The 23,162-nt window shown below is 46.8% G+C and overlaps 1 protein-coding gene across 14 annotated transcripts in view; it reads left to right on the plus strand.

The window, feature by feature from the left end:
• Positions 1–23,162, plus strand: part of tcf7l2 (transcription factor 7 like 2) — a 117,184-nt gene that overhangs the window by 42,727 nt on the left and 51,295 nt on the right. For 8 of the 14 annotated variants that reach the window (XM_080788825.1, XM_080788831.1, XM_080788835.1 and 5 more), the window contains exon 5: positions 545–604. The exons of the other annotated variants lie outside the window; for them this stretch is intronic. In XM_080788825.1, the coding sequence (XP_080644951.1) occupies positions 545–604 (60 nt within the window). The remainder of the gene's footprint in view (positions 1–544; positions 605–23,162) is intronic. 14 annotated transcript variants of the gene reach the window in all.

Raw genomic sequence — 23,162 nt, forward strand, 5'->3', positions numbered from 1 at the left:
GATTTTGCGTATGTGTGTCTGTCTGTTTGCATATGAGAGAGAGAGCGCGCGAGTGTGAGTGTGTGTGTGTGTGTGTGTACTTGCTTGTATTACTATATTTGTGGGGACCAAATATCCAGTATAGTAGAATTTTAGAAACCATCGTCGGGAGTACAATTTTCCTGGTTGTTTTATGCTTAAATGTTTATGTTTACCAAAGATTCAGGTTAGGGCTTAGAGTTATGTCTGATATATACTTAGTTGCGCAGAAGTGTCATGCACCGGAAAATAGCTGATCTATAAGCCCATGCACCATCAAGTTGTGTGCTTCTAGATTTGCTATATATTTTTTTGATATTGCCGTTCTAAAATGTTGATAGCCTCACAAGTATAGTAATACAGCACAAGTATAGTAATACAGTATTGTGTGTGTGTGTGGGTGTGTATGTGTGTGGGTGTGTGTGTGTGGGTGTGTATGTGTGTGTGAGTGCGTGTGTGGGTGGGAGGGAGAGATGGAGAGCTGATATAATTGTGTGACATGGGAACATCCATCTTTGCCTTGCAGGGGCCCTTCTGCTGGGAATTCCCCGGACAGTCTGAACTGAACCTTCACCAATTTCAGTTGGTGAGAGACCTTTGAATTCCAAAAATATCATTATGTTAGATTTTGTTTTGGTTTATGCCACAAACAAATGCAAAAATAATAATCATAATAATAAATAGAAATAACTGTGAACTGATGATGATAATGATGATTGATATGATGATTTTTAAAAACAGAACAAAAATAACAAATAACCTAAATCATAGTGATGATGATAATAATGATGATGCTAATCCTGCTGTTTTAATGCTCTGTGCTAATTGAGTGCTATTGCTTTGTTGCTACTGTTTTTGTATCTATGCCAATTCATTAAGCAATGCCAATTACTTACTTGACTTATTCCTGTAGGCTCCTGGATGGAGCATAGGGCTGCAATTACACCCTGCCATCAGACTCTGTTTTGGGCAGTTTTCTTCAGCTGGGCCCACGATTAACCACTTTAATAATAGCAGATCTGCAATCTCACACTGCCTTGACTCGTGGCCTGTTGTGAGCTTGTAGTTTTTTTAATATTTAAGTTAAGTGGTGTGTTTCTGTGGAAGGATGGTGGGGTGTTTGCGATGATTAAACCTCATTCATACTTGACTCAAGAATCAAGCACAACAAATCTAGCATGCTCACACACACACACACACACACACACACACACACCCAAAGACAATTCTCACACAGCTTCCTTGTACAAGCGTGGCTTTTACCTGTTTTTCTTTTCTTTTCGTCAATGTACTGACTTAACAGAGCGTGCTGGGCGGTGAGAGGTGAGAGGTTCATTGTCAGGAAGGTGATAGCGTTGACATCTGTGACATGGGGCCACACAGACTGCTGCATCACACGCGTCATACCGCTGATGTGACTGCAAACCCGGCTCCGAATGATAATATTCACAAACCGCCGATGTCTGTGTTTGTATAGGGCATTGATGACGCTGTCACAGTGGTATTCTATTTTGGCGCTGGAAGCCATTGTCACAGCACTGGTGAACACTGAAGAGGCACGCTTGGGTATTCATTGTGAATTGGCCTCTGCCATCCGGCAAGGAGCGATTGGAGAATCTCTGCCACTTGTCTTTTTGTATACTTATGTTTAGCAGCTGTTTTTGAAGAGACTCTCTTTATTAGCATCTGGGCTTGAGTCGAAGCCAGCGAGATCTTAGTGAGGTTGTGTGTGTGTGTGTGTGTGTGTGTGTGTGTGTGTGTGTGTGTGTGTGTGTGTGTGTGTGTGTGTGTGGCGCGGTATATAATATATACTGTGTATTCTGTATCTCATGTGTGTTTGTATGAATGCACACCAAATATCATGAGTGCATAACTATGTGATGATAATGCACACAATGAATGCTCTTGGTGATTTCTCTCTCTCTCTCTCTCTCTCTCTCTCTCTCTCTCTCTGATCTAACTATCAAATGATCTATCTCCATCTCTCTCTCTCGCCCTCTGTGTGTCTCTGAGTTATTAGTTCAAGGGCCAGGAGAAGTCAGGGCCTCCCGTTGCTTTGCCGTTTGTCCTGCACTTTCCTCTGTCACCGTGCGTCTCTCGTCTTTATAGGGACAGGAATAGAAGTGAGAGCCTGAATGCCGGAGTCAGCCTTTATCAACGCGTTGGGCAGCGCTCTGCCACCTGTTTCAACGTTAAGGAGCTGGCATGAAGCTACCACGATCGAGCACAGAGGAGAACTTGCATTTTTCTGAGGTTTCTGGCACAATTATTATTATAATTCTTTTTTAGGGCCCCACGGTCCTAATTGACAAAGTTTGTGGACCGCTCACTGCATTAAAGTGATCGTGAGCCAAGTTATACCAAAGGGGCGGGGGTGGGGGATGGGGGGGGTAATTTCTCTCCCTGCATCAAACTTCCTCCACGCCCCCCTCGTCTTGTACGAGCCGCCTGTGCTAGAACTTGTTTGGCGAGGTCGTTCAGGATCTGTGTTGGGTGTGCCCGTCTGTCTCTCTCTGTGTGTGTGTGTGTGTGTGTGTGTGTGTGTGTGTGTGTGTGTGTGACTGTGTGACTGTGTGTGTGCCTCACAAACACGCCTTTGTCTATGCTGTACGGCACATAGCTCTGCTGTTGTTGTTGGCTGTGTGGCAGGCCTCCTCCTTTCAAGGTGCGACCAGGTCGCAGTCCTCCCCAATGCCAAGAGTTTGACTGACAGCTCACCAGGAGAGGCGGGCCAAGTCGAGTTTTGAGATACGCGACGGCACGCCCCTGAAATCAACACGGATAAATCGGCCGGCGGAAGCTCTTCATCGACTTTATCACGCCACCATCACTCCTACCCAGTGGCCTTTATCACCCCACCATCACCCCTACCCAGTGGCCTTTATCACGCCACCATCACCCCTACCCAGTGGCCTTTATCACCCCACCATCACCCCTACCCAGTGGCCTTTATCACGCCACCATCACCCCTACCCAGTGGCCTTTATCACCCCACCATCACCCCTACCCAGTGGCCTTTATCACGCCACCATCACCCCTACCCAGTGGCCTTTATCACCCCACCATCACCCCTACCCAGTGGCCTGGACCGCTGTCAGGCTCCAATGTAGCCTGACGGTGATCCCGATGGCCTTTGCTGCGTGTCACTCCCCATCTCCCCCCATTTCCGGTCTACCAGGTACCTACTATCAATACATGTAAAGGCAAAAAAGCCTGCCAAAAATGTTCGCACGCTTTGCCCCTGAGATGTAGTAGAGTAGTATAAAATATTGAAATGTTTAAATTATCTAGTAAATGTACCTCCAAATTGTACTTAAGTAAATGGTAAATGGTAAATGGTGCATTTATATAGCGCCTTTATCCAAGGCGCTTTACATAGATTGTGCATTACATTCACACATTCACACACCGATGGCGGCGGAAACCATGCAAGGCACCAACCTGCACATCAGGAGCAATTAGGGGTTCAGTGTCTTGCTTAAGGACACTTCGACACTAACTCTGGGGGAGCCCACAGGGTTCGAACTGGCAACCTTGCGGTTACCATCCGGCCACTCTAGCCACCGCCGCCCCATTGTGCAGTAGTTGAGTAACACACCACTCCCCCTCCCCACCACCATCTACCACCAGAACCACACCACCCCTACCAGCAACAGCATAGCTCTCCTCTCCTCTCCTCTCCTCTCCTCTCCTCTCCTCTCCTCTCCTCTCCTCTACGCTGCTGTATTAGCACCGGAGGCCGTTTCACAGCAAAACTTGTTTTGACAGAACTCCAGGTGTCTCATTGTTCGAGCTGGCACGGTTCAACAGAGTTACCAATTAGCACTGGGCTGAGGGCACAGGGAGAGAGGGAGCGGGTTGGAGAGGAGAGGGGAGGGACAAACGTGCAGGAGGATGGATGGATGTGGTGAAATGAGGTTTGAATAGTTGGGGAAGAAGTACGCAGATTTGGGGCTAAAAGTAGAAACACCACAGTGCAAAAAATGTCAAAGTCCTGCATTCAAAGTAGTTAATCTGATTTAAGTGAAAGTACAAAAGTATAGCAAAAGAAAAAAAAACTTTTCAGAACCATTATATATCATGTTATTGGACTATAATTATTGGTCATTAACCACTTAATTAATAATCTAAATCCGCTAAGTAACTAGTAACTAAAGCTCTCAAATGAATGTGGAGTGAAAAAGCACTTGCCCCTGAGATGCTGTGGAGTACATGTATATAGTGTCAAGAAAGCGATACAGTATACTCAAGTAAAGTACAAAGTACAGTACTTGAGATAATGTACCCTACACCACTGGGTTTGAGGGATAGGGGCTTGTATGCGAGGGGCGTCTCCAGCCATAGTGAAGGAGTTTGGGCTAAGGCAGTGCGTGGCCCCCTCCTCCCCCCATCAGCAGTAGCAGTTTGGGCTAAGGCAGTGCGTGGCCCCCTCCTCCCCCCATCAGCAGTAGCAGTTTGGGCTAAGGCAGTGCGTGGCCCCCTCCTCCCCCCATCAGCAGTAGCAGTTTGGGCTAAGGCAGTGCGTGGCCCCCTCCTCCCCCCATCAGCAGTAGCAGTTTGGGCTAAGGCAGTGCGTGGCCCCCTCCTCCCCCCATCAGCAGTAGCAGTTTGGGCTAAGGCAGTGCGTGGCCCCCTCCTCCCCCCATCAGCAGTAGCAGTTTGGGCTAAGGCAGTGCGTGGCCCCCTCCTCCCCCCATCAGCAGTAGCAGTTTGGGCTAAGGCAGTGCGTGGCCCCCTCCTCCCCCCATCAGCAGTAGCAGTTTGGGCTAAGGCAGTGCGTGGCCCCCTCCTCCCCCCATCAGCAGTAGCAGTTTGGGCTAAGGCAGTGCGTGGCCCCCTCCTCCCCCCATCAGCAGTAGCAGTTTGGGCTAAGGCAGTGCGTGGCCCCCTCCTCCCCCCATCAGCAGTAGTCTTGACTCTGGAGGTGAGATGATATCAATCCGGGCAGGTTCGTTCATCTCATCCATGTGCTGTCGCGTTTCTGTTTACTTCTCAACATCGAGCTCAAGAAATGGCAGATCTGCTATTTTTAATTCTGTGCAGGACACGACACTCAGTATAAATCAGGCATTACACTCCTTCGTTTTCCCCACATGCTCAGTTTTCCAGGAAGTTTTTAAGAGATCTTTCGAGTGTGGGTTGAACTGATTTAGTGAGATAATGAAACCCGGGATCACCTGCCGAATAGCAGTCGTTAGCTCTGGATTGTTGTGTGTGTGTGTGTGTGTGTGTGTGTGTGTGTGTGTGTGTGTGTGTGTGTGTGTGTGTGTGTGTACATTAATCATACTGTAGAATACTTGTTTAAGTGTGTGTGTGTGCTTGCCTTGAACATGTGTTGCACTTGAGCTCCATAAAATCATTGGCAGCATTAAAAAAATAAAATAAACGTGACTAAAAGTTGCTATTGCCTTTAGATGTTTAGACTCGCGTCGAGGACAACCTGAAGCGGACCCTACAAAACGGCAGCATTTCAAGGTCTTTGAATAGACGGCACAAAGTGAAGGGAATAATAGATGGAAATATTGGTTTTAATGAGTTGAAAATGTCTCTATTATCTAGATGGATCGATTTGTCCACCATGTACACTTGGTGGACCATTTCTCAATTTTCACTTTATAGTGCTGTTAAGTTCAGTGCCAACAAAGCCATAAAATCTAGTCTTTAAGTCATTCGATATTCTGCGTGCGGGCGTGCATGTCTGTCAAAAATGTAGTAATTGTCTAGACTGATCCAAGTTTACCAGTTTGGAATAGGTATGGTGCAGTGACATCAGCACATCCCTTAACCCTTTCTCGGCGGGAACCCCTTTTGGTGTACAGTATGTACAGTATTCTAAAATTATTTGATGCTGGTATATAAATAGTTTTTCAGAAAACGTATAGGTCAGGTTTTCATGGCATTTTTTTAATCGGCCTCAGTCCAAAATGTGATAATGCAGCCTCCACTACCATTGTGATTGACAGACATACCTGTTCTGTATACAGCAGGGAGTGGAGTGCTGGGACCAGGCTAAATATGATGCAGGGACCAGGCTAAGAGGATGCAGGGAGGTGTGTGTGTGTGTGTGTGTGTGTGTGTGCAGTTCAACCCACATTCCCCAAAGAACAATTTATTGTTATGGCTGAACGCACTGTGACAGTCAAAGACTGACACTGTGTGTGTGTGTGTTGGGCTGCAGTGGAATGCTGACTGCTTCCAGGGAGCACTTAAGCTGCCTTGAATTGGGTTTAGTGTTGTCTGGCCCATATAGCATGAGAGGGATTTTTTTTGGGGGGGGGTGGGGGGGTGGGGGCGTAGTTTAGTTGTCAACACTGGGTATCTGCTTTCGGAATCAGTTTTCAATGCCCACCCCACCTTCATATCGGCTAGTGAAGTTTTCCGATGTGTGTCAGGCCAAACCGAGCGCGACTATACCCTTCCAATTTATTTGATTCCGCTCCTCTCTGCGTCTTCCAGTGAAGACATCTCTGAACTCTTCTTAGATTAGTTTGCCGGTGGTTTTGATGTTTGTGTTGTTGCTGTTTTTGTTTTGTTTTCATGCCTCTGCTCAGCTTGGTCGACAGCGTCTAAAGCGCCAGGATCTTCTTTTGTCTCGGTTTCCGGGGGAAAGGGAGGGGGGGTTAGATACAGGAATTATTTTTCTTTACCTGCTCCACTTCTTTAAGTGCCCCCCCCCCCCCAGGTCCACCAACCGTTTTCTGAATAGTTGTGGAAAATATGGGACAGTTCGACGGAGGCAGGCGATGCCTGCTCTCGCGGCATACCTACGCAGGTGTGCACACGCCGCCTTGTTTATATTATTCCCCCCTGCCTCTCCGAAGCTCACCTTTAATTGAACGGCTTATTAGGATGCCATTCAAAGCGGTCACGGAGTTGCAGGGGATTCATTCTGAGCTTTCCACCGTAGAAGGAACTATGGTGGGGGGGGGGGGGGGGGGTGGAGGGCGGAGCGTTGCCAACCGAAAAGGCTCTGACGAGGAACGTTGGTGTGTTTTTGTGGAATGTGGGCCATTTGTCACAGGAGAAGAAGAAAAAAAAGCGTATCTTTGCCATCAGCGATATGCGCTCTGGAGATGCCAGAATTCTGGCCAGACATCCACGCTTGGAAAGCGTGTGGGGGGGGGGGGGGGGTGTGTGTGTGTGTATGTGCGTAAACAGAACCTGTCACCAAAAGTTGTGGGAAGAATCCCCGGAGCAGCAGTTACTGTCAAGAAGCAGCTTCCATTTCATACATTATTAACACTACCTAAACGCATTATTTGTGTATTTATTCATTCATTTGTCTTGTTAACATCCTCTCAGAGTGAGATAAACAGTGCGGTCCGGACGCGCCGCGTGACAGTTGTGTGTGAGATTTGAATAAAAATCCCCGGCAGCGGTGATTGGAGCGAGACGCGCCCGAGGAGGTTTCTTTTTTTCCTCCTTCTTCTTTCCTCCTCTTCACGGACACCAGACAGGCTCATTAAGGGACAGTAAAGGCGACGATGTCGTATCGGCGCACGTTTTTACCGGCCTGGCTTTTCCTTTGAACAGCGTCGCCCTCTTATCTGCGACATGATCTGTTCCTCCATAACAAGGCACTCCCACTCTCGACGCTCGCGCGCACGAGTATGTGCGCGCACACAGACAGACAGACAATCTCCTTTTTCACACGCGCACAAACATACACGCTCTTCACGCTTATTTACTTAGACAGAATAACTGTAAGCATGGGGCTCGTCCACTGAATTCTGGCAGCTTTTTGTTGTATTTCTTTTCTAACGCTGTGAAAAAAGACGGAAAAAAAACCCCACACCACAGCACTCCTATTCCATTTCGTTGCGTTTCTTATTTTTCTCTGCAGCGACATCAGGAGTGTAGATTTTAATTGGAACTTTTGGCACTGTCTCCATCTTGTGTTGGAATGGCAGACAAGTGAGTGGCCGGCGTAGCTGATTGGTGTGTAGCGAGCCGTGCCTAAATCAACTGGCAGCATGAATGGCTGGCTTGATTCACACTGGCATTCACTGGAATCCAATGCAGCTTTTCTTTTTCTGTTTTCGATCACTTAAGCCCCTTTATACTTGGTCGTATATGACAAATAACTGAACATGGCTAATCTACAAGCTCAGTCATTTGAAAATGTTTGAAAAATACTTGACAATTTCTCTGATGTTTTCCCAAAATAGCAACGCCAGGTCTGGTATCGGCAACGAGAGAGAGACACAGAAAGAGAGTGAGAGGGAGGGAGTGATTGATAGAGAGACGGAGAGAGAGAGAGATCCTGTTAGTTTCATTTCATACTTTTGTTTTGTCTGGTCAGTTTACCTGCCTGTATTTGAGTAACTTACAGTACAAAAACGTACATTATTTCATTGAGTGCCAGACAGTTAGATGGTGAAAAAAAAGTTCACACAGGAGTCAAATCTCTACTGATGGGCAGAAACCGGCTATTCACATTTGAACTTTTTGTGTTTTTTTTGTAAATTAACTCCATACTTGATCATACCTCAGTGTCACACAAAAGCATCAAAAGTAGCAGATCCACAAGCTGGAAACTTAAATTGAGGTTTCAGCGTCCGTTATGAAGATTAGTCAGCTCTACGTATCAGACATCCATCGCGCACTCTATTGCACCTGACCCTGTTCTCTGAGCAGGTTGTAATGCAAGGGTGTGTGTCTACGATAGATAGGCTAAAAAGACACATTTAAAATCGCTTTGTGTTAATTGACAAGTAATTCCTCTTCTTAACATGAGACCTGTTGTACGGTCGCCGGTTTCATTTTATTTTCTCCATTCAAAGCGTGTTGCTTTGAGGTCTCATGGTTCCATACACATCTAATGTACCGCTCTGAGTGATAATGAATATTTACCAAACGCCATAGATGTAGTCTTTTCACACACTAATGGGCGCGGCGCTACAACATGCACTTTGAAGATATGTGCTCCGAGAATTATGCCCCTGATTTGTCGTCGTGCGGCCGTGTGTCATGGAAGGGTTTTCAAAGGAGACATGGTGTTCAACTAGGATGCTGCCGTCTTCAGCCAATCTCTAGTTCCATGCTAAAAAAATTAACAAACGACGACGTGCAATAACTAACATTATGATCAGACAAAGTTGACCTGCAATTCATTCTGTGCCATTCACACGTCATTTTAGTCTCAAGCATGCCTCCTTCCATGCATGAGGAGTCCATGCTGCTTCTTTTCACCTGACAGGGGGGAATTTCCCTGGCCGGACGTAGCGCATAGAAGGAACACGTTATTCCGACCAGTTCCTTTCCCCTCCATCAGGCGCCCCGGCTTGCCAGGGTGCCCCTAAAATCTATTTTTTGACAGGTCTGTTGCTAGGCAACGCCTTGTGCAGCGCACGCTGACATGTTTCACGCATTCGCGCAGCCGTTCACTTCCTTGTTTACGGCTCGAAAAAACTGTCTATTATCTCTAAATGTACGTAGCTCTCCATGGTTTTGATCAGAACGGCAATGTTCTGGTTGTTTGGAATATTAACACTTCTAAAGAGAGATCAGACGAGGTAGCGCGAGGTAGTAATGGAATATTATACCTCCCGGGTTTTGGGGGCAAATGGAAGGCGAGGCTTTTCGGAGTAAAATCTGCCCATCTGCTGGGCACTGTAGCGCCTTTATTCTGAAAGATTCCTGGGCAAAACAAAGTGTTAAATTCCGGTGTTGTCTGGTCGTCATTATTCAGAAGTGTGCAGGAAGCCTCAACTCTACTTGAATGTAAGAGTGACTTGACCCCGGTTCTCCCCTGATTGATGCGTTGATACGCCTCAGCTCTGTTACATACAGTTATGAACCGCTCCCTGGCTGCCCCTGCAGTAGCTAACGCAGAACACATGCTCCAGTCTATCTGCAGGAGGACACACCTGTTTTTAAACTGTACCGAGCAGTGAGCGCGCACACACACACACACACACACACACACACACACACGTACGTACACTGCCGTCAGGAACATGAATGCCAAAAAGGCGTGGAATATATATAGGTAGAGATGGCTGCTGCTGAGACGAGGGAGCAGGGTCACATCAGAGTCATCGTAATCCACCTTGAAACAATGCAGACCTTGTTTCTGCCTCTGTGTCAGCACCTGTGTGTGTGTGCGTGTGCGTGTGTGTGAGTCGGAGAGGGATGATGTGGGTGGACGGGTGGGGTTGTATGATCTATACTCGCCACTGTCTGTCTTTGCATGCAAACTAGTGTTTTGACTCTCGTTGTGTGTGTGTGTGTGCACGTGTGCGTACACATGTGCGAGCATGCTTGCAGCAGTGGGCCTTTCCTCTGCGGGCTGGTTAGTCAGTGCTGTGTAATTACCTGGCTGTCTGCCACCGAGCCCAGCACCAGTCTTAACTGTCACACACAGACGACGCCTCGACGTTTCAATCCGACGGCTCCTCGAAGGAATGACATGCAGAGCCTTTTCTCAGCTGTCACTCACATGTTCTCTGGTTTGTTTGACCGTCGGGGCCCCCCAGTTGCGCCCGAACCACAGGGCTGATAATCCGACACGATGGTAGCCCTCGCTTCCCCGCCATCAGGCACGCGAGCTGCGTGTGTGCGAGACGAGCGAGCCGCGTCGGGCCCCGCCATTTTAATTGTTATATCTCCTCAGCCTTGATTCGAGCAAAAAGGGAGGCCTCAGCAGAGCCTGGCACTTCAAAGGCTACCTCCCCCAGTCTTACAAGTTGCCTGTCTCTTTGCAGCAGCCCGGGCTCTGGAGAGCACCGGCGAGAAGAGGGGGGTGGGGGTTGGAGAATCCCCCGACTGGAATGAGTTTGATGGGCTAATTGTAGCCCCCAGTGGACACAGGCGCACATCACAGAGGGGGCCGGCAGAGCGAGGGAGCAGCAGCTAACACAGCCGAGGCTCGTCACAGCCGACGAGCGCTGCTAGCTGCTCGCTGGGTTCAGTATACCAGCTCCAGCCAATGGACTTTAACGCCATGTTTCTCCCTCTCCCTCCATCGTTTACTTTGCCTCTCTTGTTGCGCTGCCCTTTACAACTCCCCCCATCACCTCCTTCTCTCCTTTACAACTCCCCCCCATCACCTCGTTCTCTCTGTGTTCTGTATTTTTATTTTGTTTGTTTTTTTCGCCGGGCGATTCGTAATAATGTATTCACTTTGAACGCTGTCGCTCTCCACGGGAACCGACCGCGTCTCCAGGCGCTGCCAGGTCTCGATGGCGGCCTATCATAGTGCGCATCGGGCCACTCCATTTAATGAGACCGCTGACCACCGAGAATCGGCCGATGAACCGTAACACGATGCACAACAAAGGAACCCAATCCGTCAGTCAGACACACGCGCACGCGTCCACGCACACACACACACACACACACACAACCAAAGAAAGTCTCACTGCCTTAATGTTAACCACTAGCAGCGTCGCTACGTAGCAAGTGTACTGTAGTGATGATCAAAAAAAGAGACGGATCTGCACAGCTTTGAACGAGCGGCCCACACACCTCGCTCCATCTGCATCAAACACAAATCAATACTTGATACTTTGCAGCACACGTAACGTAACGGTACTAACCCATTTCTCCTTCACCACCATAAGCCACGCAACCATTCCCCAACTAACATCCTCTCCCTGGTGGATGTGTGTTAACGCCACGAGAGTGGAAGCTCAGTTAAAGGGAAGAATGGCGCTATAGGAGATGACACCGGCGAGGAAGCAGCCTCGTGTTCGGAAGAGGCCCTGGCTGGGAGAGAATCAATGGGAGGGGAACACACACACACACACACACGGAAATAGCACACGGGGAAGGATATTTTTTATTCTCCTTTTTAAGGGGGTTTTGCATTTGTTGAAAAAGCGAGATGAAGAGAGGGAGAAAAAACAAAACAAAAAAAACATTCTTCTGAACATCTTTTGAAAGAAAAAACAGACCAAAAAAAGCGTTCTCACAGTGAGGTTGAGTTGTGGTTAAGGTTTGTTTTATCCAACTGTGCGGAAGCGTGTGTATCTGTCTTTCAGCTCCCTTTTTAGTCGAGGCGTAGAAAGACTACTCATGGCATGTTCAAGGGCACTCTGTGTCCACAGATGCCCCGCAGGAGGCGGAATTATGAATACAACAAACGGTAAACACACACCTACACATACTATTAAAGTAGTGAGCCATGCAGTTGGCAAGAGCCCCGTACTCAAATAGTAATTTGAGCCAAACCACGGCGGCTATGAGCGTTGCGCTGCTGTGGGTCATTGATAAAGACGACTTGAGTCAAATCGGGGCTGTGATAGCGATGTGATTTGCAGGCAGTAATGTATTCCTGCATGCACTCTGGCAATACTTTTTTTTTTTTTGTATTTGCTTGTGTGATAAAAGATTTTCTTTCTTTTCTTTTTAATATCCAGCAGCTGTTAACAAAGAACACAATAGCAAATGAACTCTTGAGGCAGAGCTTTGAATGGCATTCAGGCTCCAATGTGACTGAGCGGAGCCATTCAGCAGGGAGAGTGCAGTGTAGAGAGAGAGAGAGAGAGAGAGAGAGAGATGGTATCAAGTTGCCTACAGATGGAGGTCAGTGTGACTGGCACAGTTGGCATCTTGGCAAAGTAGCAACCGCAGCTCTCGGTTCAGCGTAAAGGATGCGTCGAGTGGCGCATAGGGGTGGCGCTGGGTGTCGTGTATTTATGTGTGTGTGCGGGGGGGGGGGGGGGGGGGGGCTCCTTCTGTCTTCTCTTCCTCCTTGCCAACGCTTCCTGTTTTGAAAGCCATTAAGGAGCACACATTTCCTCCCAGCGAGAGTGGGGAGATGAAAAGGGCCCGGTCTTTTGAAACGTGTCCCAAGCGCCGGCACGGGAAAAGAGTGGCGAGCTACAGCTATCTGTAAACATCTCTGAAGGGTCGGCGAAAAAAGGGAAGAATTGTGAAGGAGGTGAAATGATATGATAATTAATTTGCCCTCTCTTTCTTTATTTTTTAAATCTTCTTTTCTTCTGATGAAAGATGTCCCGGTGTTTTGTAGTTTTTTGTTGTTTCTGTATTGCTCCATTCACAAGCACACTCCGCAGCCCCCCCTGCTCTCTCCCCCACGTGCTTTGTGACATCTGCATCCACACATGTGGTGCTAGCAGGCTGTGTTTCATAGTTCCGTTTGTTTTCTCGTGCAGCCATCCATTCGAGACGGGAACGCCTGCGTCACGAGAACGCGTCGTGGCTTCTAAAGGTCGCCGCCGCTGTTGAGACGTGACACCTGAGGTCAGACCCCACGTTGAAGCAGGCTGGATAGGCATCGCTGCATGGGCCCTTTACTCTTTTTTTAACGTTTTCCTTCAGGATTACTGCTGACAGCGCTAGGCTAGCCACTTAGCCTCGTCATCTGCCATGTCGCTCCACTGTGGCTGTCATGGTGTTTATGCCTGATGTACACTCGGCTGGGGTGGAAATAGACGACGTACAAGCTCACGGCACGTCCCGAGGCGCTGTGAGCTTGTAGAGCTTGTATATCGGCTATTTTTGGTGCTTGACACCCCCACACACAAAGTATATTTCAGGCCTTATTCTGTCCTCTGCCCTACCAGCAGCAGTGCTCCTATTGTTGGAGAGGTGCTAGAGCACTGTCTGTGTCTCAATGTCAGGTCTGGGGACCATGGAACAAATCCATTTGTACACTCTGAGTTAAATGAACACTGAGGAATCTTTGAGGGGTGCTAGCCCCTCCTATATACAGCTTTTTGTCCTAAATCGTGTCACATTTGCCATTGACAATGAAAGGAGAATTTACGTCTGAGCAAATCGGCTAATGGGCTATGTATATAATTCTCGTTAATAGTATTTGCGACGGTATAACATGACCGAGAAGTGGTATAGTGTGGGGCATTGTGGAAGTATATAAGTTATTGAATGATGTACGAGGATAAGAGTGCCCCTCACTTTACATGGGTGTGATTTTTACAGTGTAGATTGGGGTTCCTGCAGATCGATAAAAAAAAAAACTATCAACACTTCTGTGTTAGCTGCGTGGCCTAATGCCTTATACCCCCCCACCCATATTCTCTCTCTCTCTCTCTCTCTCTCTCTCTCTCTCTCTCTCTCTCTCTCTCTCTCTCTCTCTCTCTCTCTCTCTCTCTCTCTCTCTCTCTCTCTCCCTCGCCCTCCATCCTGCTCCACGCTGCCCTCCAGCCTGGCCGGTCTGCGCCTCTTAATAAAACCGACAGGCTCTAATTGGCCTTAATTGCACCCTTTGGGCGTCGTTTAAATGGAGTGTTGCTAAACAAACTGCAGGGTCTGTGCAGGCGGACCAGCCAGGCTGTGCGTGCGTGCGTGCGTGCGCAGACATGTGCACACACATGTCTGCATATACTGTATGAATGGGCTCGGGTGTGCAAGTGCACACGCGAGTGTGAACACTTGTTTAATGGGTGTCGGGACGTGCACAAACCCATATTTTGTGCGTGTTTACAATAACAGAAGAATTTGTATGCGTAAGCATTAAATTAGTGTGTGTGTGTGTGTGTGTGTGTGTGTGTGTGTGTGGGGGGGGGGGGGGTGAGGGGGGGTGGATGTAGCAACACATTCCTCCCTCACAATGAGCCAACAGAAACAAGTGCGCACAAGCCTGAGAATCTCACACATTCAACCTGACTGTGAACCTCATAGGTGCATTCTGCCGTCAAATCCACTCTGACAGTAAAACACAGTACGTCTGTGTCTTTGAGGAAGTGTCTACAACTCCAGGTGTCAGAAAAAAGCCTTTTTAAATCACCACTATTATAGGAATCGGAGAAGAAAGGAAAAAAGAAAGCCAAACACATTTCCCCGTCTGCCGTTCAAGTCGGCAAGAGGCACAAAGCTACTACTGCTGCTGCCACGGTGTGTGTGTGTGTGTGTGTGTGTGTGTGTGTGTGTGTGTTGGCCATTTCGAAGCGCCTCGTTTATCGTCAGCGCCACCTTGTGGTGGGTGCGAGGTGGGGGGGCAACGGTGCCCACCCCCCACCTCCCTCCGCTCTGACACAACCGAGGTGGCGGCCAGCCGCTCTCCACGTGGTCCTCCATCGGGTCACTGAGCACACACATCGATGCAGAGCTCTAGATACAATTGAGTCATTGAAATTCCAAGGCCAAACCTGTGAGTGTGTGTGTGTGTGTGTGTGTGTGAGTGTGAGCGTTAGTGGTGACCCAGAAACCTGTGACCCACAAGGAGAAAGCGGAGAGGATAATCACGTTGAGAACAGTGGTGAGCTAAAGCTCTTTTCGGGCCATTTATTCACCCTTCCGCTTTTGTTTTCGCCGGGCCCGTCCTCTTCCCACGTCTTCTTCCTCAGCAGTTTGTTTTGGGAGTTTCAATTTCGCTCTGAAGGTGGCGCTTGTCGTGTATGTGTGTGTGTGTGTGTGTGTTTGTCTTTATTTTTTGCCAGGAAAGACGGGGAGAGCAAGGCTGTGTTTTCATCCTGGGCGTAAAACTCCATGTAATGATGCAGTGGCCGACACGCAGGCCCCATAAAAACTGCAAGGGCCTCATTTCGGAGGCCTGCTGGTGCTCCGGGGGGCCCGACATGCATACCCCCCCCCCTTTTCTTTTAGGAAAAAGAGGCAAGGCACATAATTAAGATATATGGCTGAGGCCAGGCTGAATATATAGACTGAAAATATAGTGGAGTCTCCCTCAATCACAGCCTGTGGTTTAGTGTTCGGCTGCAGCCAGTGCTTAGGTCCTTGTGTGTGTGTGTGTGTGTGTGTGTGTGTGTGTGTGTGTGTGTGTGTGTGTCTGTCAGCAGTCTGAACAGCATGCTATAAAAGTCTAGCAAGTCCAACCATAGCCTCTCTGTGTGTTATGGTCACTCTGAGCCAAGGTGTGTGTGTGTGTGTGTGGTTGTAGTTTTCATCTCACTGATTTCATGTGTGTGCGTGCATGCATGCGCGTCAAGGATGTCCCGTGTTCCCTGATCCAGCAGTCCTCTCTCCATCCATGTCTTTTTCCATGCTTGTCCCCGGCGTAAAATATGATCTCGCTGTCCGAGGCGATAGCGTGTGTCCGAGAGAACACATCCTACAGTCCCCCGACATTAGGCCTGACAGACACACACACACACACACACACACACACACACACACACACACACTCCCTCTCTTTCTCACGCCTCAGTCGTTTCAGCCGCTTTGTCACTCTCTAATGATAACTATCCATCAACGGGAGGGGCGTCGCTGGTGGAAATGAAGATGGATTGAATTAGTACACGCGTTTTCGGGGGGGGGGGGGGAGAGAGAGAGTAGTGTGAGCAACCCGTAATTACACTGTCGCGGAACACCCCCCCCCCCCTCGCTCCCTCCCATAGACAAGAGGCTAACCTTAACACATTCACATCGGAGTTAATTACAAGGTGTTTCACTATGGGCAGATGCACCTCATGTAGTTCCTAATGGTAAGTGACTGCTGCTAGGGCACGGCGACCAATGTCTGTCTGTGTAACCCCCCCCAATACCCCCTCCTCCCCCGAACGCTCACCACTTTCCTTGGTGCGGGAAATATAGTACCTCAGCTGTTGGACAAATTCTGCGATACGCCGATAAAGGCCGCCTGGAACTTTATATATAGATCTCGTGCAAATGAATAAATAAAAGGCGAGCCAGTGTTTATAGTGTATAGTGCAAGCATCCAAGCTATGGGCCAATTTGAAACCGCACGCCGTCAACACTGGACAGAAATTTGCTGATTCTCACACAGCTATATATATATATATATATATATATATATATATATATATATACATCATTACGTGTGTGTGGTGTGTCACGAGCGAGCACACAGGATATTTTTCCCACCACTGTATGCAGCTGCTGCTATAAGAATAATCGACTTTCACAGAAAAAGTGCTACGATATAACTACCTACCATTAAGGTGCACGGGACTTGTGGATGAACCCTGAGGCCTTTGAGGAAGTCCGCAAACATAGCTTTACAGTCTAGTCAAAACCAACTTCTACTGCATGCACACACGTACGCATGTGCACGAACACACACACACACACACACACACACACGGCACACGCATGCACAAACTAATTTATTCCCACATCTCTCCTCCTCTCTGTGGGAAATGAACTGGGCCTGAAGTGTTTGTTATTAAATAAGGGGAAAAAAAGGAAAGTCCACGAAAAATACTTAATTTCATGTGCTACAGTAGAAGCACATGACCGCGGAGGATCTCGATGAACCAATTAAGGTTTGCTCGTAAAATAAATCCTACCCTTTCATGAAGCTGCGTCGCTTCCGCCCGACAGAAAATTTGTTTGCCTGGAATCCCTTAAAAGTAATACGCCATGGGCCAATAATCAGGTGATGTGACGCAGCTTGAATGGAGGGGAAAGGGGAGGGGCGCTTCTGTCCATCAGATAAGGGCAGTGGCTCTCAACCTTTTCTGGATCAGGGCCCAACTGGAAAATCTTAGAAGCGTTCGCCCGCCCGCCTTTCAGCTGCCGTGTCAAGTGGTCAGATGTGTGGTCCGTTGTGGGTTTTGAGAGTAAGCTTTATTTTAATAATCAATCAATCGATTGTGTTACGGCTTGGATCAATGGAACTTACATAGTAGTAAAATAAATTGCATGTATCTTTTATTGTTATATATTATACTACTGTTGTGTTAGAGTCAAAATCTCAGTGTTTGGCAATTATTTGGGGGGGGGCCAACTTGCAATATCCTCATGGCCCACCAATGGTCCCCAGACTGCAGGTTGAGGAGCACTGAGATGAGCCAAAGTGAGCGGAGGTGTGGCGTTATGTCAGACACAATCCATTGTGAGTCTACGTGGGAGTCGACAGAGGGACTTGAAGTGCAAGCAGATCTAAAAGTCGATCTTATGACAATTTTGCCATCAAGGCCGCTGCTTTATCATCGCTCAACGCCGCGGCGGCGTAGAAACGAGAAGGTCGCAACCACGTCCTTCACATATGCGACCATGTTTTGCCTCGCTTAACGCCTATACTATACAGATGCTGTGTATAGCATAGTTAATCGATGGTAAACACAACACAATGGAGCCCAACTGCTTGGCTCCAGGCCTTAAATGAATGAATGAACGGACGAATCGCATTGTTTCCCTCTCATTGTGTATCAGTGGAATGAATCCGTTGTTAAGGTGAGGCGCCCAGGCGATAACACGGGCTGCGTTTTGATGGGAGAGATTGTTGGCGAGCTGTGGAAATGGTTTCCGAGTGATACAATGTGTTCCATTGTAATGTTAAAGGTTGCTGTGCAGACTACCATGATGTACAGTCATTTAGTGTTCATCATTTCACAACATTTCTCTAATTTCTAACGGGACACAAGGTGTCGGCTTAGCGTGCACTTGCCGAGCCACATGCACTCTGTCATCGGCATCAAAATAATTATGGGGGAGATAAACCCAACCGTTTGGGCGTTCTAGCATAGTGATCTGATGTGAAGCTGGGGCTGTGAGAGCACACGGTGAAGATGATCAAATCCCCCCTTAATGGAACCCATCACTGCTGTGTATCCCACATTTCATCTAGCAGAGCTATTACGTTTGCACCCCTCTACGTTTTGTTCTACATTTAGCACAACCCCCCCCCCCCCCCTCCCTCCCCCCCACTTTCCCCACTTCCCTTCCCCTCTGTCTCTTCAGCAATGTTTGTCGAGAGCAGAAATGTGTGGAATGTCACCTGGCATTTATTTTGATTAGTAGTACAGTGTGTGTCTCTGGTACCAGTGGTACCAGCCGTGGTGGACAAAGTACTCGGGGCCCCATAGATTCTTCTGGTCAAATGTCAACTCGACTGCAAGTGAAAGTCGCTTTGTCAAATTTGTGCTAGAGTTAAAGGACTTCATTCACTACATTCAAATGAACATGCTTTAAGGAAAAATATTTGAGTGTTCAGAAGTACAAATTGCAGAGTAATTTTGTTTTTAATATCAAATGCACTGTTGTATAAAATTAAAAGTCAATACTGAAAATAGCAGATCTACAACCTTGAGCACGATCAAGGAAGCTGTCTCAAAATGTTTGGATAAAGTGTCAAAGCTCAACGTGTTGTGAGCTTGAAAGTCAGCTATTTTCACTCAATTTGAAATAGGGCTCCAAAAAATATAATATTTGTCTTTGAAATGTAGTCAAGTGGAGTGAATAGTATATATAAAAAAGTACAGAAACTCAATGTATCTGAGTACAGTAAAGCAAATACTTTGTTACTGTCTACTACTGATTGTAGTACAGTGTTGGTGGTACCTACTCTACCAGGGAGAACTTTGTGTGAATAGATGCTAAAATGAAGGTCTCGTGTTGGAGAGGACAGTAGTGGAAGTGTATTGGTTTCAGCTTCACCTCTGCTCCACACTACCAGTCTTCCCCTCTCGACCAAGACGGCGGGTAGCATCCGAAATCTGATTATCCCTCCCATTATTAAAGAGTGATATTTTCATCCCGACGATTCTCGGCACTGCGTCAGACTCGGAGCACTTGGCCGCTTTAATGCCGGGAAAAGCTGGGCCTTTTGACAGATAGTAGATATTCCCACCGTCACTTGTTTGGACATCCCTGTCTTGCGTGACATGGAAGAAAAGACGGGCCAGAAAATAAAAAGCAACTAAATAATGTCAAAAGATCAGAAATCAATGTGGCGGAGGAACGTGATCCGCGGGGTCCGGCATGCGACCGCCCCCCGTCCCCTCCCCCCCTCCCCAATCCCTTCACATTATGAGCGTCTTTCCGCAGCCGTTAAAGTTGCTTGCATTTGCCTCCCTTCCCTCCCCTGCCCCCCCTCGGAGATGTAACTCAAGCACGAGGAAGCTGTCTCACAATGTTTGGTTATCGGCAGAAAATAGCCATTTACTTAAAGGTTACTGGACGGGGTTTATTGGGTTACATATTCATCAGCACCGGGAGGTCTTGAGACCTTCATTAATGTGCAGGTTTGTATTTCACATTTGGATATAAGACGGTGATGTAGATTAGAAGAGCAGGAAATGATCAATGAGGCTGTGGATGAGATGGGCGTTAATGTGGAAGTTAGACGTTTATTTATTTGTGTGTGTGTGTGTGTGTGTGTGTGTGTGTGTGTGTGTGTGTGTGTGTGTGTGTGTGTGTGTGTGTGTGTGTGTGTGTGTGTGTGTGTGTGTGTGTGTGTGTGTGTGTGGGGGGGGTTGTTATTAATGATTATTTATTAATTTCTCTCACTTTGCTTTTGTTCATAGACATCACACAGCCATTCCATTCAGCAATGGAATGGAAATAATAGGCTCATTTATACATGGATTGAAATAACAATGTACAGATGCATAAGTGGATTGAAATACTAATGTACAGATGCCTGAATAGATTGAAATAATAATGTACATATGTAAGGATTTCCTTTCTACACATTATTTCTGTCATGAAGCATTTTAAATGTGTTCTCATATACAGAAGGTATTTGTAAGGTGTTTTTTCCAGTTTTCCCTTTCCATTGTTTTACATTTAAATTAATTAAATTAAATCTTAATAGTGTAATGGTCAATCTCTTCAATTTATTCAATACTCAGTACTCGGCAAGACATATTGTTGATGCCATAAAGAATAATTCTAAGGTTTAGATCGTCGAATAGGTGTCGAAAAGACAAATATTCTAGATGCAAATTTCAATATGACTTACTGATGTTATAATAAATCCCTGTCACAAGGTAAATGTAGATATTTATAATCAAATATTGTATTATTCTACTGACTGTAGGTCAGTAGCAGGGTGCTACTCTCTCATTCAACCATCCTAAAGAAAACCTGGTTTCCGTTTAAAATCTGTCACTTTACGGGTTACTTTGCAGGGTTTCAACTTCTGTGTGAGTTGTGATCTGTTCTAATGAGGAAAAGAAAATGCAGCACCACAATGCTTTGAGTCACCCACTGAGGCCGAGAGATAGACACAGGATTAAAAAAAAGAAAACGAAAAGAAGGGGGGTAAAAACAATTTCTAGACATTTCTAGGAGATAAATTTAATTTCTTTGCTATTTGGAGGTCTTCTTTGAAAACGCAATTGTAATGAACACATTCAAAACCGGAGAATAGATTTACCCCCGGCTTCAAATAAGTCGGCGTTATCGGACTCCGTCATTCGCGGCTTCCCATTTTCGAGCTGCTAATTGATGTTTTTGATGTCTGCGAGAAAATTGAAGAAAATGTCATGTGTGAACCGGCGCGGAAGTTAATAAGATTGACTTCGTTGGCTGAATTCACAATGAGCGACTGAAAAGCCGTGTAATGGGGAAGACCGCAGCGAATTTGCCGGTCCCTCTGCCGAGGGATGAAATCGACACCTAGCGAGCTACGGGCCCGTAGCGGTCGGTCGATAAGCAGAAGGGGATGGAGCATTTGGGATGCCCCCAACACAACCACCACCCCCCCGTACCGCCCCACCCAAACAAAAGTCTCAATCGTTTTATTCCCCCTTTCCTAGCCATTGGGTTTTTTTGTTTTGTTTTCCCACTGATTGCTGTGCATAAGCAGCTGTGTGTCCGGAGGGCTGCTGCCCTGGCCCGGGCCTGAGCGTTCTGTGGACTCGTCTCCCAGGGCCGCCTCCCTCCCTCCCTCGCTCCGAACAATACTCATTCTTAATGCTGTTTTGAGTCTGAAAAGCTGTGGAGCTTTAAAAAACAGAAAAAGAAAAGGTTAGATTAAGATGTGGCTAAAAGATGCACCAATATTAGTTGGGGTCATTGCATATGCTTGGGCAATGTGTAACGGAGCCTGAACTCAAATCCTCTTAAATAAAAGGATTGAAGCGCCACTATGGTAGCTCCATCTTGAGCCATTTATCTAGCGCCCGGCTCTAAGCCGAGTACGCCGTTAGAATTCGTATGTCTCGCTTTAAAAAACAAAAACGTTTTCCCTCCGTAATTTACAGAATCAAACAATTACATTAACATTTTTATTTTGTTAATGTTATTTGTTAAATAATTGTATTACTATTTATTGATTCTTCTTAAGAAGTGTTATTTGTCGGGTTGGTGTTGGGCTAAGGTGTATTTGCGGTTCTGCGTTTTTAATTAGGCTGTGGATTAGTTGAGTTTGGTTCAGCGCTTCTGATTATTTTTGCCGGCCTTTGGGGGACTGAGCTAAAGCCCTAATATGGCCGGTACCCCGAAGCGCACTTCTTTTTGAAGACTCCGAACAAAAAAATAAATAAAAAAAGAAGAAAAGTGGCCTCCGTTAGCATTCGGCTCTCCGAGGATCGTGGGTAAGGGACATTATTCTCAGAATAGGCAATTAATTCCGCTGGCAATGATCGGTTAGAGCCCCCCCACCAGCCCTCCAAACAGCCCCACCCCCCGCCCTCCACTCGCCATTTGAAATGCTAACACAATGAAATATTTTTCCATTGGTCCGTGTCCCTCGGCTAAGCCAGCGCCGCCGGGCAAAGAATTTCATCGAGTGATGAGACCGCGGGCGGGCCCGATAAAAAGGTTAACCGTACGTGACACAAATAGCAAGTGGCCAGCGCTACCTTGAACTCTCAAGTTCTGTAACTTTTATTTGACTTTTCATTGTTCGCGTTGCCACACTAGCCGCTGACGCTAGAACCACAGAAGTCAGCTTTCTGGGTGTTTTTCTATTTTATTGTATTTCTTTTGTCGTGTCGCAAAAGGAAAGCTAAGCTAACGTTACAATTTTCTTTTTAAGAAACGATTTGCCTTTTGTTTGATTCCGCTGTGGTATTTTGCAGATGCATTTCCTTTTGTTCAATGATTATTTGACAGCTTGATATTTTTTTCCCTTTTTTGCTTGTAATCAGACGGGCGTATGAGCTGTAATCAAATGCAATGCTTTTCAGATGATAACTGCGAGTATTATTTACTCATATAATGCAGCGTGTCACGCCGTCTGATTGAGACCATAATTTGTTTCCCGGCGAAAAGAACATTTACGATGATGAAATGAAAAAAACGTTAAAAAAAGGAACGCGATAAATAAAGCCGGAGTATTCATCAGTTTTTAATTATTCATACATGCCAAACGATTACATTGACCCACTCCGCGGTTTTGTTCTCTATTCCACCTTCTTGCTGTAGCGTCCTCCAACCTGCTGTATACTCTATGTATATTTTGTATCCATTGTGTTGCGTTCTACAATAGGTTGGCACTGCTCTGAGAAATAAAGAAAAAAATCCAGGAGCACATGGCACATTTTACCTCAGGGAGGGTGTGT

This window comes from Protomyctophum bolini, assembly GCF_963924005.1.
Source record: "Protomyctophum bolini genome assembly, chromosome: 18".
NCBI lineage: Eukaryota > Metazoa > Chordata > Actinopteri > Myctophiformes > Myctophidae > Protomyctophum > Protomyctophum bolini.